Here is a 16,825-nt window from a genome sequence, read left to right on the forward strand (position 1 = left end):
ATATCCCACACCCCTCACTGTAACACTGATATACCCCACACCCCTCACTGTAACGCTGATATATCCCACACCCCTCACTGTAACACTGATATACCCCACACCCCTCACTGTAACACTGATATACCCCACACCCCTCACTGTAACACTGATATACCCCACACCCCTCACTGTAACTCTCTGATATACCCCACACCACTCACTGTAACACTGATATATCCCACACCCCTCACTGTAACACTCTGATATATCCCACATCCCTCACTGTAACACTGATATACCCCACACCCCTCACTGTAACACTGATATACCCCACACCCCTCACTGTAACACTGATATACCCCACACCCCTCACTGTAACACTGATATACCCCACACCCCTCACTGTAACACTGATATACCCCACACCCCTCACTGTAACACTCTGATATACCCCACACCACTCACTGTAACACTGATATACCCCACACCCCTCACTGTAACACTGATATATCCCACACCCCTCACTGTAACACTGATATACCCCACACCCCTCACTGTAACACTGATATACCCCACACCCCTCACTGTAACACTCTGATATACCCCACACCCCTCACTGTAACACTGATATATCCCACATCCCTCACTGTAACACTGATATACCCCACACCCCTCACTGTAACACTGATATACCCCACACTCCTCACTGTAACACTGATATATCCCACACCCCTCACTGTAACACTGATATATCCCACACCCCTCACTGTAACACTGATATACCGCACACCCCTCACTGTAACACTGATATATCCCACACCCCTCACTGTAACACTGATATACCCCACACCCCTCACTGTAACACTGATATATCCCACACCCCTCACTGTAACACTGATATATCCCACACCCCTCACTGTAACACTGATATATCCCACACCCCTCACTGTAACACTGATATATCCCACACCCCTCACTGTAACACTGATATACCCCACACTCCGCACTCTGAGCTCCTCTGTCCAGATTGAATTTTAAATAAATGTTTTATTTGATGACATGATTGTATTTTGTTTTATTTTGAATCCTCTGTTTGCTCGGTCTGGCCCGGTCTGAGGTTTCATACTCGGGACCCCCATCTCATTCACCTTGGTCACAGAATCACCGGGTTTCGTATCAGAGAAAGGGTCGGCCTTGGCCACAAGGACCTGTGAGGAATGTCGACGGGGGTGGGACACTGGGGTCGCCCAGGGCTGGGGTGGGATTGAGTCCTCCCGGTTGGTCCTCCAGGGCTGGGGCGGCGCTGTGGGCTGGGTCCTCCCAGTTGGTCCTCCACAGCAGGAGTGGCGCTGTGCTGAGTCCTCCCAGTTGGTCCTCCAGGGCTGGGGGGGCACTGTGGGCTGAGTCCTCCCAGTTGGCCCTCCACAGCAGGAGTGGCGCTGTGCTGAGTCCTCCCAGTTGGTCCTCCAGGGCTGGGATTGAGTCCTCCCAGTTGGTCCTCCAGGGCTGGGTTGGTCCTCCAGGGCTGGGGGGGCGCTGTGGGCTGAGTCCTCCCAGTTGGTCCTCCAGGGCTGGGATTGAGTCCTCCCAGTTGGCCCTCCAGGGCTTGGATTGAGTCCTCCCAGTTGGTCCTCCAGGGCTGGGATTGAGTCCTCCCAGTTGGTCCTCCAGGGCTGGGATTGAGTCCTCCCAGTTGGTCCTCCAGGGCTGGGATTGAGTCCTCCCAGTTGGTCCTCCAGGGCTGGGATTGAGTCCTCCTAGTTGGTCCTCCAGGGCTGGGTTTGAGTCCTCCCAGTTGGTCCTCCAGGGCTGGGATTGAGTCCTCCCAGTTGGTCCTCCAGGGCTGGGATTGAGTCCTCCCAGTTGGTCCTCCAGGGCTGGGATTGAGTCCTCCCAGTTGGTCCTCCAGGGCTGGGATTGAGTCCTCCCAGTTGGTCCTCCAGGGCTGGGATTGAGTCCTCCCAGTTGGTCCTCCAGGGCTGGGATTGAGTCCTCCCAGTTGGTCCTCCAGGGCTGGGATTGAGTCCTCCTAGTTGGTCCTCCAGGGCTGGGTTTGAGTCCTCCCAGTTGGTCCTCCAGGGCTGGGATTGAGTCCTCCCAGTTGGCCCTCCAGGGCTGGGATTGAGTCCTCCCAGTTGGTCCTCCAGGGCTGGGATTGAGTCCTCCTAGTTGGTCCTCCAGGGCTGGGATTGAGTCCTCCTAGTTGGTCCTCCAGGGCTGGGATTGAGTCCTCCCAGTTGGTCCTCCAGGGCTGGGATTGAGTCCTCCTAGTTGGTCCTCCAGGGCTGGGATTGAGTCCTCCCAGTTGGTCCTCCAGGGCTGGGGTGGCGCTGTGCTGAGCCCTCCCAGTTGGTCCTCCAGGGCTGGGTTTGAGTCCTCCCAGTTGGTCCTCCAGGGCTGGGATTGAGTCCTCCCAGTTGGCCCTCCAGGGCTGGGATTGAGTCCTCCCAGTTGGTCCTCCAGGGCTGGGATTGAGTCCTCCTAGTTGGTCCTCCAGGGCTGGGATTGAGTCCTCCTAGTTGGTCCTCCAGGGCTGGGATTGAGTCCTCCCAGTTGGTCCTCCAGGGCTGGGATTGAGTCCTCCTAGTTGGTCCTCCAGGGCTGGGGTGGCGCTGTGCTGAGCCCTCCCAGTTGGCCCTCCAGGGCTGGGTTGGTCCTCCAGGGCTGGGGTGGCGCTGCGCTGAGTCCTCCCAGTTGGTCCTCCAGGGCTGGGATTGAGTCCTCCCAGTTGGTCCTCCAGGGCTGGGTTGGTCCTCCAGGGCTGGGGTGGCGCTGTGCTGAGCCCTCCCAGTTGGCTCTCCAGGGCTGGGTTGGTCCTCCAGGGCTGGGGTGGCGCTGCGCTGAGTCCTCCCAGTGGGTCCTCCAAGGCTGGGGTGGCGCTGTGCTGAGTCCTCCCAGTGGGTCCTCCAAGGCTGGGGTGGCGCTGTGCTGAGTCCTCCCAGTCGGTCCTCCACAGCTGGAGTGGCGCTGTGCTGAGTCCTCCCAGTGGGTCCTCCAAGGCTGGGGTGGCGCTGCGCGGAGCCCTCCCAGTCGATGACGTCTCCGGGTCCCCTGAGTGGCAGGCCGCTGGACCATTAGGGAAGCGAGGTAGGCTGGAAGTGGGCGGGGCCGCCCTCGCCCCCTCGGCAAATCAGCAGCGAGGACGCCCAGCCCCGCGGCCGCCATCTTGGTCTCCGCTGAGCGAAGGAGGCGGCCGGGCGGCGGCGGCGGCGGCAACGAGAAGCCGCCATGAATATCCTCCCCAAGAAGAGCTGGCACGTCCGCAACAAGGACAATGTGGAGCGGGTGCGGCGAGACGAGGAGCGGGCGGCGGCCGACCAGCGGGAGCGCCGGCAGAGGGCGGAGATGGCCGAGCGGGAGGTGAGGCCCGGGAAAATGGCGGCGGCCTGGGAGGACCTGCTGGGAGGACCAGCGCCGCGCATGCGCGGGTGGGGGCCGCCGGCTCCCGGGGGGGACACGGCGGCGCGGCGCATGCTCAGTTCGTCACAGTCGCCTGATGAGAAACGATGAGAGCCACAGCGCCACTGCCGGTCTGGAGGACTCACGGAGCTATGACTGAATCCGACCCACAGCGCCTCCAGTGGCCAGGAGGAGAGACTGGGAGGACTCACTGACCCACAGCGCCTCCACTGGCCAGGAGGAGAGACTGGGAGGACTCACTGACCCACAGCGCCTCCACTGGCCAGGAGGAGAGACTGGGAGGACTCACTGTATCCGACCCACAGCGCCTCCAGTGGCCAGGAGGAGAGACTGGGAGGACTCACTGAATACGACCCACAGCGCCTCCACTGGCCAGGAGGAGAGACGGAGGACTCACTGACCAACAGCGCCTCCAGTGGCCTGGAGGAGAGACTGGGAGGACTCACTGAATCTGACCCACAGCGCCTCCAGTGGCCAGGAGGAGAAACTGGGAGGACTCATTGAATCTCACCCACAGCGCCTCCACTGGCCAGGAGGAGAGACTGGGAGGACTCACTGAATCTGACCCACAGCGCCTCCACTGGCCAGGAGGAGTAACTGGGAGGACTCACTGTATCTGACCCACAGCGCCTCCAGTGACCAGGAGGAGTAACTGGGAGGACTCACTGACCCACAGCGCCTCCACTGGCCCGGAGGAGAGACTGGGAGGACTCACTGAATCTGACCCACAGCGCCTCCAGTGGACCGGAGGAGTAACTGGGAGGACTCACTGAATCTGACCCACAGCGCCTCCAGTGGCCAGGAGGAGAAACTGGGAGGACTCACTGACTCTAACCCACAGCGCCTCCAGTGGCCAGGAGGAGTAACTGGGAGGACTCACTGAATCCGACCCACAGCGCCTTCAGTGGCCAGGAGGAGAAACTGGGAGGACTCACTGACTCTAACCCACAGCGCCTCCAGTGGCCAGGAGGAGTAACTGGGAGGACTCACTGAATCCGACCCACAGCACCTCCAGTGGCCAGGAGGAGTAACTGGGAGGACTCACTGAATCCGACCCACAGCGCCTCCAGTGGCCCAGAGGAGTAACTGGGAGGACTCACTGAATCTGACCCACAGCACCTCCAGTGGACCGGAGGAGTAACTGGGAGGATTCACTGAATCTGACCCACAGCGCCTCCACTGGCCAGGAGGAGTAACTGGGAGGACTCACTGAATCTGACCCACAGCGCCTCCAGTGGACAGGAGGAGAAACTGGGAGGACTCACTGAATCTGACCCACAGCGCCTCCAGTGGCCAGGAGGAGTAACTGGGAGGACTCACTGAATCTGACCCACAGCGCCTCCACTGGCCAGGAGGAGAAACTGGGAGGACTCACTGTATCTGACCCACAGCGCCTCCAGTGGACAGGAGGAGAAACTGGGAGGACTCACTGAATCTGACCCACAGCGCCTCCAGTGGCCAGGAGGAGTAACTGGGAGGACTCACTGAATCTGACCCACAGCACCTCCAGTGGACAGGAGGAGAAACTGGGAGGACTCACTGAATCTGACCCACAGCGCCTCCACTGGCCAGGAGGAGTAACTGGGAGGACTCACTGAATCTGACCCACAGCGCCTCCACTGGTCAGGAGGAGTAACTGGGAGGACTCACTGACCCACAGCGCCTCCACTGGCCAGGAGGAGTAACTGGGAGGACTCACTGAATCTGACCCACAGCGCCTCCAGTGGACAGGAGGAGAAACTGGGAGGACTCACTGAATCCGACCCACAGCGCCTCCAGTGGCCAGGAGGAGTAACTGGGAGGACTCACTGTATCTGACCCACAGCGCCTCCAGTGGACAGGAGGAGAAACTGGGAGGACTCACTGAATCCGACCCACAGCACCTCCAGTGGCCAGGAGGAGTAACTGGGAGGACTCACTGAATCTGACCCACAGCGCCTCCAGTGGCCAGGAGGAGTAACTGGGAGGACTCGGTGATCAGACGTTGATGAAACCTCTTTCTAATTGCAGGCACGGACCGACCTTCTCCGTAGCAGGGCACGAAGGTCTCTGCCAGCGTCCCAGGGCCAGACCCTCGCCCTCAAGGCGTCCGAGGCAGCTCCGAGGAGCCTCAATCTCTTCAACGAGCTGGAGGGCGACAGTCGGAGAAAGATCGGCAGCAAGGAGCACGAAGCGGAAAAACGACAGGAGAAGGTGAGACCGCGGAGAGAGAGGGGAAATCAGGCAGGGTTCCTGCTCCTGATCACTGTCCAGTGACCCCTGGGTTAGAGAGAGAGAGGGGAAATCAGCCAGGGTTCCTGCTCCTGATCACTGTCCAGTGATCCCTGGGTTAGAGAGAGAGGGGGGAAATCAGGCAGGGTTCCTGCTCCTGATCACTGTCCGGTGATCCCTGGGTTAGAGAGAGACGGGAAATCAGCCAGGGTTCCTGCTCCTGATCACTGTCCGGTGATCCCTGGGTTAGAGAGAGGGGAAATCAGCCAGGGTTCCTGCTCCTGATCACTGTCCAGTGATCCCTGGGTTAGAGTGAGAGGGGAAATCAGCCAGGGTTCCTGCTCCTGATCACTGTCCAGTGATCCCTGGGTTAGAGAGAGAGAGGGGAAATCAGCCAGGGTTCCTGCTCCTGATCACTGTCCAGTGATCCCTGGGTTAGAGAGAGAGAGGGGAAATCAGCCAGGGTTCCTGCTCCTGATCACTGTCCAGTGATACCTGGGTTAGAGAGAGGGGAAATCAGCCAGGGTTCCTGCTCCTGATCCCTGTCCAGTGATCCCTGAGTTAGAGAGAGAGGGGAAATCAGCCAGGGTTCCTGCTCCTGGTCACTGTCCAGTGATCCCTGGGTTAGAGAGAGAGAGGGGAAATCAGCCAGGGTTCCTGCTCCTGATCACTGTCCAGTGATCCCTGGGTTAGAGAGAGAGAGGGGAAATCAGCCAGGGTTCCTGCTCCTGATCACTGTCCAGTGATCCCTGGGTTAGAGAGAGAGGGGAAATCAGCCAGGGTTCCTGCTCCTGATCACTGTCCAGTGATCCCTGGGTTAGAGAGAGAGGGGAAATCAGCCAGGGTTCCTGCTCCTGATCACTGTCCAGTGATCCCTGGGTTAGAGAGAGGGGAAATCAGCCAGGGTTCCTGCTCCTGATCACTGTCCAGTGATCCCTGGGTTAGAGGGAGAGAGGGGAAATCAGCCAGGGTTCCTGCTCCTGATCACTGTCCAGTGATCCTTGGGTTAGAGAGAGAGAGGAAATCAGCCAGGGTTCCTGCTCCTGATCACTGTCCAGTGATCCCTGGGTTAGAGAGAGAGAGGGGAAATCAGCCAGGGTTCCTGCTCCTGATCACTGTCCAGTGATCCCTGGGTTAGAGAGAGAGGGGAAATCAGCCAGGGTTCCTGCTCCTGATCACTGTCCAGTGATCCTTGGGTTAGAGAGAGAGAGGAAATCAGCCAGGGTTCCTGCTCCTGATCACTGTCCAGTGATCCCTGGGTTAGAGAGAGAGGGGAAATCAGCCAGGGTTCCTGCTCCTGATCACTGTCCAGTGATCCCTGGGTTAGAGAGAGGGGGGAAATCAGCCAGGGTTCCTGCTCCTGATCACTGTCCAGTGATCCCTGGGTTAGAGAGAGAGGGGAAATCAGCCAGGGTTCCTGCTCCTGATCACTGTCCAGTGATCCCTGGGTTAGAGAGAGAGGGGGGAAATCAGCCAGGGTTCCTGCTCCTGATCACTGTCCAGTGATCCCTGGGTTAGAGAGAGAGAGAGAGGAAATCAGCCAGGGTTCCTGCTCCTGATCACTGTCCAGTGATCCCTGGGTTAGAGAGAGAGGGGAAATCAGCCAGGGTTCCTGCTCCTGATCACTGTCCAGTGATCCCTGGGTTAGAGAGAGAGAGGGGAAATCAGCCAGGGTTCCTGCTCCTGATCACTGTCCAGTGATCCCTGGTTTAGAGAGAGAGAGGGGAAATCAGACAGGGTTCCTGCTCCTGATCACTGTCCAGTGATCCCTGGGTTAGAGAGAGAGAGGGGAAATCAGGCAGGGTTCCTGCTCCTGATCACTGTCCAGTGATCCCTGGGTTAGAGAGAGAGGGGAAATCAGGCAGGGTTCCTGCTCCTGATCACTGTCCAGTGATCCCTGGGTTAGAGAGAGAGAGGGGAAATCAGGCAGGGTTCCTGCTCCTGATCACTGTCCAGTGATCCCTGGGTTAGAGAGAGAGGGGGGAAATCAGCCAGGGTTCCTGCTCCTGATCACTGTCCAGTGATCCCTGGGTTAGAGAGAGAGAGGGGGGAAATCAGCCAGGGTTCCTGCTCCTGATCACTGTCCGGTGACCCCTGGGTTAGAGAGAGAGGGGAAATCAGCCAGGGTTCCTGCTCCTGATCACTGTCCAGTGGTCCCTGCGTTAGAGAGAGAGGGGAAATCAGCCAGGGTTCCTGCTCCTGATCACTGTCCGGTGACCCCTGGGTTAGAGAGAGAGGGGAAATCAGCCAGGGTTCCTGCTCCTGATCACTGTCCAGTGATCCCTGGGTTAGAGAGAGAGGGGAAATCAGCCAGGGTTCCTGTTCCTGATCACTGTCCAGTGATCCCTGGGTTAGAGAGAGAGGGGGGAAATCAGCCAGGGTTCCTGCTCCTGATCACTGTCCAGTGATCCCTGGGTTAGAGAGAGAGGGGGGAAATCAGCCAGGGCTCCTGCTCCTGATCACTGTCCAGTGATCCCTGGGTTAGAGAGAGAGAGAGGGGAAATCAGCCAGGGTTCCTGCTCCTGATCACTGTCCAGTGATCCCTGGGTTAGAGAGAGAGAGGGGAAATCAGCCAGGGTTCCTGCTCCTGATCACTGTCCAGTGATCCCTGGGTTAGAGAGAGAGAGGAAATCAGCCAGTGTTCCTGCTCCTGATCACTGTCCAGTGATCCCTGGGTTAGAGAGAGAGGGGAAATCAGCCAGGGTTCCTGCTCCTGATCACTGTCCAGTGATCCCTGGGTTAGAGAGAGAGGGGAAATCAGCCAGGGTTCCTGCTCCTGATCACTGTCCAGTGATCCCTGGGTTAGAGAGAGAGGGGAAATCAGCCAGGGTTCCTGTTCCTGATCACTGTCCAGTGATCCCTGGGTTAGAGAGAGAGGGGGGAAATCAGCCAGGGTTCCTGCTCCTGATCACTGTCCAGTGATCCCTGGGTTAGAGAGAGAGGGGGGAAATCAGCCAGGGCTCCTGCTCCTGATCACTGTCCAGTGATCCCTGGGTTAGAGAGAGAGAGAGGGGAAATCAGCCAGGGTTCCTGCTCCTGATCACTGTCCAGTGATCCCTGGGTTAGAGAGAGAGAGGGGAAATCAGCCAGGGTTCCTGCTCCTGATCACTGTCCAGTGATCCCTGGGTTAGAGAGAGAGAGGAAATCAGCCAGTGTTCCTGCTCCTGATCACTGTCCAGTGATCCCTGGGTTAGAGAGAGAGAGGGGAAATCAGCCAGGGTTCCTGCTCCTGATCACTGTCCAGTGATCCTGGGTTAGAGAGAGAGAGGAAATCAGCCAGGGTTCCTGCTCCTGATCACTGTCCAGTGATCCCTGGGTTAGAGAGAGAGAGAGGGAAATCAGGCAGGGTTCCTGCTCCTGATCACTGTCCAGTGATCCCTGGGTTAGAGAGAGAGGGGGGAAATCAGCCAGGGTTCCTGCTCCTGATCACTGTCCAGTGATCCCTGGGTTAGAGAGAGAGAGGGGGGAAATCAGCCAGGGTTCCTGCTCCTGATCACTGTCCGGTGACCCCTGGGTTAGAGAGAGAGGGGAAATCAGCCAGGGTTCCTGCTCCTGATCACTGTCCAGTGATCCCTGGGTTAGAGAGAGAGGGGAAATCAGCCAGGGTTCCTGCTCCTGATCACTGTCCAGTGATCCCTGGGTTAGAGAGAGAGAGGGGAAATCAGCCAGGGTTCCTGCTCCTGATCACTGCCCAGTGATCCCTGGGTTAGAGAGAGAGAGGGGGGAAATCAGCCAGGGTTCCTGCTCCTGATCACTGTCCAGTGATCCCTGGGTTAGAGAGAGAGGGGGGAAATCAGCCAGGGTTCCTGCTCCTGATCACTGTCCAGTGATCCCTGGGTTAGAGAGAGAGGGGGGAAATCAGCCAGGGTTCCTGCTCCTGATCACTGTCCAGTGATCCCTGGGTTAGAGAGAGAGAGGGGAAATCAGCCAGGGTTCCTGCTCCTGATCACTGTCCAGTGATCCCTGGGTTAGAGAGAGAGGGGAAATCAGCCAGGGTTCCTGTTCCTGATCACTGTCCAGTGATCCCTGGGTTAGAGAGAGAGGGGGGAAATCAGCCAGGGTTCCTGCTCCTGATCACTGTCCAGTGATCCCTGGGTTAGAGAGAGAGGGGGGAAATCAGCCAGGGCTCCTGCTCCTGATCACTGTCCAGTGATCCCTGGGTTAGAGAGAGAGAGGGGAAATCAGCCAGGGTTCCTGCTCCTGATCACTGTCCAGTGATCCCTGGGTTAGAGAGAGAGAGGAAATCAGCCAGTGTTCCTGCTCCTGATCACTGTCCAGTGATCCCTGGGTTAGAGAGAGAGGGGAAATCAGCCAGGGTTCCTGCTCCTGATCACTGTCCAGTGATCCCTGGGTTAGAGAGAGGGGAAATCAGCCAGGGTTCCTGCTCCTGATCACTGTCCAGTGATCCCTGGGTTAGAGAGAGAGAGAGGGGAAATCAGCCAGGGTTCCTGCTCCTGATCACTGTCCAGTGATCCCTGGGTTAGAGAGAGGGGAAATCAGCCAGGGTTCCTGCTCCTGATCACTGTCCAGTGATCCCTGGGTTAGAGAGAGAGAGGGGAAATCAGCCAGGGTTCCTGCTCCTGATCACTGTCCAGTGATCCCTGGGTTAGAGAGAGAGGGGAAATCAGCCAGGGTTCCTGCTCCCGATCACTGTCCAGTGATCCCTGGGTTAGAGAGAGAGAGGGGAAATCAGCCAGGGTTCCTGCTCCTGATCACTGTCCAGTGATCCCTGGGTTAGAGTGAGAGAGGGGAAATCAGCCAGGGTTCCTGCTCCTGATCACTGTCCAGTGATCCCTGGGTTAGAGAGAGAGAGGGGAAATCAGCCAGGGTTCCTGCTCCTGATCACTGTCCAGTGATCCCTGGGTTAGAGAGAGAGGGGGGAAATCAGCCTGGGTTCCTGCTCCTGATCACTGTCCAGTGATCCCTGGGTTAGAGAGAGAGGGGAAATCAGCCAGGGTTCCTGCTCCTGATCACTGTCCAGTGATCCCTGGGTTAGAGAGAGAGGGGAAATCAGCCAGGGTTCCTGCTCCTGATCACTGTCCAGTGATCCCTGGGTTAGAGAGAGAGGGGAAATCAGCCAGGGTTCCTGCTCCTGATCACTGTCCAGTGATCCCTGGGTTAGAGAGAGAGGGGAAATCAGCCAGGGTTCCTGCTCCTGATCACTGTCCAGTGATCCCTGGGTTAGAGAGAGAGCGGAAATCAGCCAGGGTTCCTGCTCCTGATCACTGTCCAGTGATCCCTGGGTTAGAGAGAGAGGGGAAATCAGCCAGGGTTCCTGCTCCTGATCACTGTCCAGTGATCCCTGGGTTAGAGAGAGAGGGGAAATCAGCCAGGGTTCCTGCTCCCGATCACTGTCCAGTGATCCCTGGGTTAGAGAGAGAGAGGGGAAATCAGCCAGGGTTCCTGCTCCTGATCACTGTCCAGTGATCCCTGGGTTAGAGAGAGGGGAAATCAGCCAGGGTTCCTGCTCCTGATCACTGTCCAGTGATCCCTGGGTTAGAGAGAGAGGGGGGAAATCAGCCTGGGTTCCTGCTCCTGATCACTGTCCAGTGATCCCTGGGTTAGAGAGAGAGGGGAAATCAGCCAGGGTTCCTGCTCCTGATCACTGTCCAGTGATCCCTGGGTTAGAGAGAGAGGGGAAATCAGCCAGGGTTCCTGCTCCTGATCACTGTCCAGTGATCCCTGGGTTAGAGAGAGAGGGGAAATCAGCCAGGGTTCCTGCTCCTGATCACTGTCCAGTGATCCCTGGGTTAGAGAGAGAGGGGAAATCAGCCAGGGTTCCTGCTCCTGATCACTGTCCAGTGATCCCTGGGTTAGAGAGAGAGGGGAAATCAGCCAGGGTTCCTGCTCCTGATCACTGTCCAGTGATCCCTGGGTTAGAGAGAGAGGGGGGAAATCAGCCAGGGTTCCTGCTCCTGATCACTGTCCAGTGATCCCTGGGTTAGAGAGAGAGGGGAAATCAGCCAGGGTTCCTGCTCCTGATCACTGTCCAGTGATCCCTGGGTTAGAGAGAGAGAGGGGGGAAATCAGCCAGGGTTCCTGCTCCTGATCACTGTCCAGTGATCCCTGGGTTAGAGAGAGAGAGGGGGGAAATCAGCCAGGGTTCCTGCTCCTGATCACTGTCCAGTGATCCCTGGGTTAGAGAGAGAGAGGGGAAATCAGCCAGGGTTCCTGCTCCTGATCACTGTCCAGTGATCCCTGGGTTAGAGAGAGAGAGAGGAAATCAGCCAGGGTTCCTGCTCCTGATCACTGTCCAGTGATCCCTGGGTTAGAGAGAGAGGGGAAATCAGCCAGGGTTCCTGCTCCTGATCACTGTCCAGTGACCCCTGGGTTAGAGAGGGGGGAAATCAGCCAGGGTTCCTGCTCCTGATCACTGTCCAGTGATCCCTGGGTTAGAGAGAGAGGGGAAATCAGCCAGGGTTCCTGCTCCTGATCACTGTCCAGTGATCCCTGGGTTAGAGAGAGAGGGGAAATCAGCCAGGGTTCCTGCTCCCGATCACTGTCCAGTGATCCCTGGGTTAGAGAGAGAGAGGGGAAATCAGCCAGGGTTCCTGCTCCTGATCACTGTCCAGTGATCCCTGGGTTAGAGAGAGAGAGGGGAAATCAGCCAGGGTTCCTGCTCCCGATCACTGTCCAGTGATCCCTGGGTTAGAGAGAGAGAGGGGAAATCAGCCAGGGTTCCTGCTCCTGATCACTGTCCAGTGATCCCTGGGTTAGAGAGAGAGGGGAAATCAGCCAGGGTTCCTGCTCCTGATCACTGTCCAGTGATCCCTGGGTTAGAGAGAGAGGGGAAATCAGCCAGGGTTCCTGCTCCTGATCACTGTCCAGTGATCCCTGGGTTAGAGAGAGAGGGGAAATCAGCCAGGGTTCCTGCTCCTGATCACTGTCCAGTGATCCCTGGGTTAGAGAGAGAGGGGGGAAATCAGCCAGGGTTCCTGCTCCTGATCACTGTCCAGTGATCCCTGGGTTAGAGAGAGAGGGGAAATCAGCCAGGGTTCCTGCTCCTGATCACTGTCCAGTGATCCCTGGGTTAGAGAGAGAGAGGGGGGAAATCAGCCAGGGTTCCTGCTCCTGATCACTGTCCAGTGATCCCTGGGTTAGAGAGAGAGAGGGGAAATCAGCCAGGGTTCCTGCTCCTGATCACTGTCCAGTGATCCCTGAGTTAGAGAGAGAGGGGAAATCAGCCAGGGTTCCTGCTCCTGATCACTGTCCAGTGATCCCTGGGTTAGATAGAGAGAGAGGGGAGATCAGCCAGGGCTCCTGCTCCTGATCACTGTCCAGTGATCCCTGGGTTAGAGAGAGAGAGGGGAAATCAACCAGGGTTCCTGCTCCTGATCACTGTCCAGTGATCCCTGGGTTAGAGAGAGAGAGGGGAAATCAGCCAGGGTTCCTGCTCCTGATCACTGTCCAGTGATCCCTGGGTTAGAGAGAGAGAGGAAATCAGCCAGGGTTCCTGCTCCTGATCACTGTCCAGTGATCCCTGGGTTAGAGAGAGAGAGGAAATCAGCCAGGGTTCCTGCTCCTGATCACTGTCCAGTGATCCCTGGGTTAGAGAGAGAGAGGGGAAATCAACCAGGGTTCCTGCTCCTGATCACTGTCCAGTGATCCCTGGGTTAGAGAGAGAGAGGAAATCAGCCAGGGTTCCTGCTCCTGATCACTGTCCAGTGATCCCTGGTTTAGAGAGAGAGAGGAAATCAGCCAGGGTTCCTGCTCCTGATCACTGTCCAGTGATCCCTGAGTTAGAGAGAGAGAGGAAATCAGCCAGGGTTCCTGATCCTGATCACTGTCCAGTGATCCCGGGGTTAGAGAGAGAGAGAGGAAATCAGCCAGGGTTCCTGATCCTGATCACTGTCCAGTGATCCCGGGGTTAGAGAGAGAGAGAGGAAATCAGCCAGGGTTCCTGATCCTGATCACTGTCCAGTGATCCCTGGGTTAGAGAGAGAGAGGGGAAATCAGCCAGGGTTCCTGCTCCTGATCACTGTCCAGTGATCCCTGGGTTAGAGAGAGAGAGGGGAAATCAGCCAGGGTTCCTGCTCCTGATCACTGTCCAGTGATCCCTGGGTTAGAGAGAGAGAGGAAATCAGCCAGGGTTACTGCTCCTGATCACTGTCCAGTGATCCCTGGGTTAGAGAGAGAGAGGAAATCAGCCAGGGTTCCTGCTCCTGATCACTGTCCAGTGATCCCTGGATTAGAGAGAGAGAGGGGAAATCAGCCAGGGTTCCTGCTCCTGATCACTGTCCAGTGATCCCTGGGTTAGAGAGAGAGAGGAAATCAGCCAGGGTTCCTGCTCCTGATCACTGTCCAGTGATCCCTGGGTTAGAGAGAGAGAGGAAATCAGCCAGGGTTCCTGCTCCTGATCACTGTCCAGTGATCCCTGGATTAGAGAGAGGGGAAATCAGCCAGGGTTCCTGCTCCTGATCACTGTCCAGTGATCCCTGGATTAGAGAGAGAGGGGAAATCAGCCAGGGTTCCTGCTCCTGATCACTGTCCAGTGATCCCTGGGTTAGAGAGAGAGAGAGGGGGGAAATCAGCCAGGGTTCCTGCTCCTGATCACTGTCCAGTGATCCCTGGGTTCGAGCGAGAGGGGAAATCAGCCAGGGTTCCTGCTCCTGATCACTGTCCAGTGATCCCTGGGTTAGAGAGAGAGAGGGGAAATCAGCCAGGGTTCCTGCTCCTGATCACTGTCCAGTGATCCCTGGGTTAGAGAGAGGGGAAATCAGCCAGGGTTCCTGCTCCTGATCACTGTCCAGTGATCCCTGAGTTAGAGAGAGAGAGAGAGGGGAAATCAGCCAGGGTTCCTGCTCCTGATCACTGTCCAGTGATCCCTGGGTTAGAGAGAGGGGAAATCAGCCAGGGTTCCTGCTCCTGATCACTGTCCAGTGATCCCTGGGTTAGAGAGAGGGGAAATCAGCCAGGGTTCCTGCTCCTGATCACTGTCCAGTGATCCCTGGGTTAGAGAGAGGGGAAATCAGCCAGGGTTCCTGCTGCTGATCACTGTCCAGTGATCCCTGGGTTAGAGAGAGAGAGAGGAAATCAGCCAGGGTTCCTGCTCCTGATCACTGTCCAGTGATCCCTGGGTTAGAGAGAGAGGGGAAATCAGCCAGGGTTCCTGCTCCTGATTGCTGTCCCATTGCGTTTTGATAATGTGATTGTGGAATAATTTGTTAACCATCTCTCTTTGTCTCTCTCTCGCCTCCCGCCTCGGTCCCCCTGTCTTGTTCTCTTCTCTCCTCCATCTCTCTCTCTCCTCCCGTCTCTCCTCCGTCTCTCTCTCTCCTTCTCCCTCTCCTCCGCCTGTCTCTCTCCTCCACCTCCTCCATCTCTCTCTCTCTCCTCCGCCTGTCTCTCTCCTCCACCTCCTCCATCTCTCTCTCTCTCCTCCGCCTGTCTCTCTCCTCCATCTTTCTCTCTGTCTCCCTCTCCTCCGTCTCTCTCTCTCTCCTCCCGTCTCTCTGTCGCCCTCTCCTCCGTGTCTCTCTCTCCTCCCGTCTCTCTGTCTCCCTCTCCTCCGTTTCACTCTCTCTCCTCCCCACACGACCAGGAGAAACAGGAGCGGGCGCTGGGATTGCTGACCTACCTGGGACAGAGCTCATCGGAGGCGCAGACCAACAAGCCCTGGTACCAAGACTGTCCGGGGCAGCGGGCAGAGAGGGCCAGCGAGGAAACGGACAGCCGGCTGAAGAGGCAGATGGACCCGCTCCTGCTGATGAGGCAGCACCTTCGCAAAGCTGGGAAGTTGCCGTCCAGCGAGAGGAGGCCCCCCGCGATGGGCAGGGCCAGGGGGGCCCAGGGGCTGCAGGCCGAGAGGCTGCTCCGAGAGGAGACCGAGAGGGCGAGGGCCTTGCTCCTGCTGCGAGGCGGCGGCCGCGTCCTGCCCGAGCCGGAGATGGACGATCGCAAGCGAGCTTACAATTCCCAGTTTCACCCCTCCCTCAGCAATAAACGTCAGAGGAGGAGGTGAACACAGCGAGGAGGCGCGAGGGGATGCATTAATGTTCCTCTTCAATAAATCTAGTGCTAACAGAATGATTTGACTCTCTCCCACACTCTCTCCCACACTCCCAGGACAGGTACAGCACGGGGTTAGATACAGAGTAAAGCTCCCTCTACACTGTCCCCATCAAACACTCCCTGGACAGGTACAGCACGGGGTTAGATACAGAGTAAAGCTCCCTCAACACTGTCCACATCAAACACTCCCAGGACAGGTACAGCACGGAGTTAGATACAGAGTAAAGCTCCCTCTACACTGTCCCCATCAAACACTCCCAGGACAGGTACAGCAAGGGGTTAGATACAGAGTAAAACTCTGCAGAGTTACACAGTGAGTGATCCTCACCCTGCTGAATAAACAGTGACTCTGTACAGTTACACAGTGAGTGATCCTCACCCTGAATAAACAGTGACTCTGTACAGTTACACAGTGAGTGATCCTCACCCTGCTGAATAAACAGTGACTCTGTACAGTTACAAAGTGAGTGATCCTCACCCTGCTGAATAAACAGTGACTCTGTACAGTTACACAGTGAGTGATCCTCACCCTGCTGAATAAACAGTGACTCTGTACAGTTACAGAGTGAGTGATCCTCACCCTGAATAAACAGTGACTCTGTACAGTTACACAGCGAGTGATCCTCACCCTGCTGAATAAACAGCGACTCTGTACAGTTACACAGTGAGTGATCCTCACCCTGAATAAACAGTGACTCTGTACAGTTACAAAGTGAGTGATCCTCACCCTGCTGAATAAACAGTGACTCTGTACAGTTACACAGTGAGTGATCCTCACCCTGAATAAACAGTGACTCTGTACAGTTACACAGTGAGTGATCCTCACCCTGCTGAATAAACAGTGACTCTGTACAGTTACACAGTGAGTGATCCTCACCCTGCTGAATAAACAGTGACTCTGTACAGTTACACAGTGAGTGACCCTCACCCTGCTGAATAAACAGTGACTCTGTACAGTTACACAGTGAGTGATCCTCACCCTGAATAAACAGTGACTCTGTACAGTTACACAGTGAGTGATCCTCACCCTGCTGAATAAACAGTGACTCTGTACAGTTACACAGTGAGTGATCCTCACCCTGAATAAACAGTGACTCTGTACAGTTACACAGTGAGTGACCCTCACCCTGCTGAATAAACAGTGACTCTGTACAGTTACACAGTGAGTGATCCTCACCCTGAATAAACAGTGACTCTGTACAGT

At 56.7% G+C, this 16,825-nt stretch overlaps 1 protein-coding gene across 1 annotated transcript; it reads left to right on the plus strand.

Annotated features, from left to right (window-relative positions):
- The first annotated feature begins 3,125 nt into the window (after positions 1-3,125).
- On the plus strand, positions 3,126-15,636 carry LOC140406639 (leukocyte receptor cluster member 1 homolog). The gene is made up of 3 exons (XM_072494644.1): positions 3,126-3,339; positions 5,410-5,592; positions 15,152-15,636. The coding sequence occupies exons 1-3, from the start codon at positions 3,208-3,210 to the stop codon at positions 15,569-15,571; spliced, it is 735 nt and encodes a 244-aa protein (XP_072350745.1). The 5' UTR covers positions 3,126-3,207; the 3' UTR covers positions 15,572-15,636.
- The last annotated feature ends 1,189 nt before the right edge of the window (positions 15,637-16,825 follow it).

This window comes from Scyliorhinus torazame, unplaced genomic scaffold (assembly GCF_047496885.1).
Source record: "Scyliorhinus torazame isolate Kashiwa2021f unplaced genomic scaffold, sScyTor2.1 scaffold_740, whole genome shotgun sequence".
Taxonomy (NCBI): Eukaryota; Metazoa; Chordata; class Chondrichthyes; order Carcharhiniformes; family Scyliorhinidae; genus Scyliorhinus; species Scyliorhinus torazame.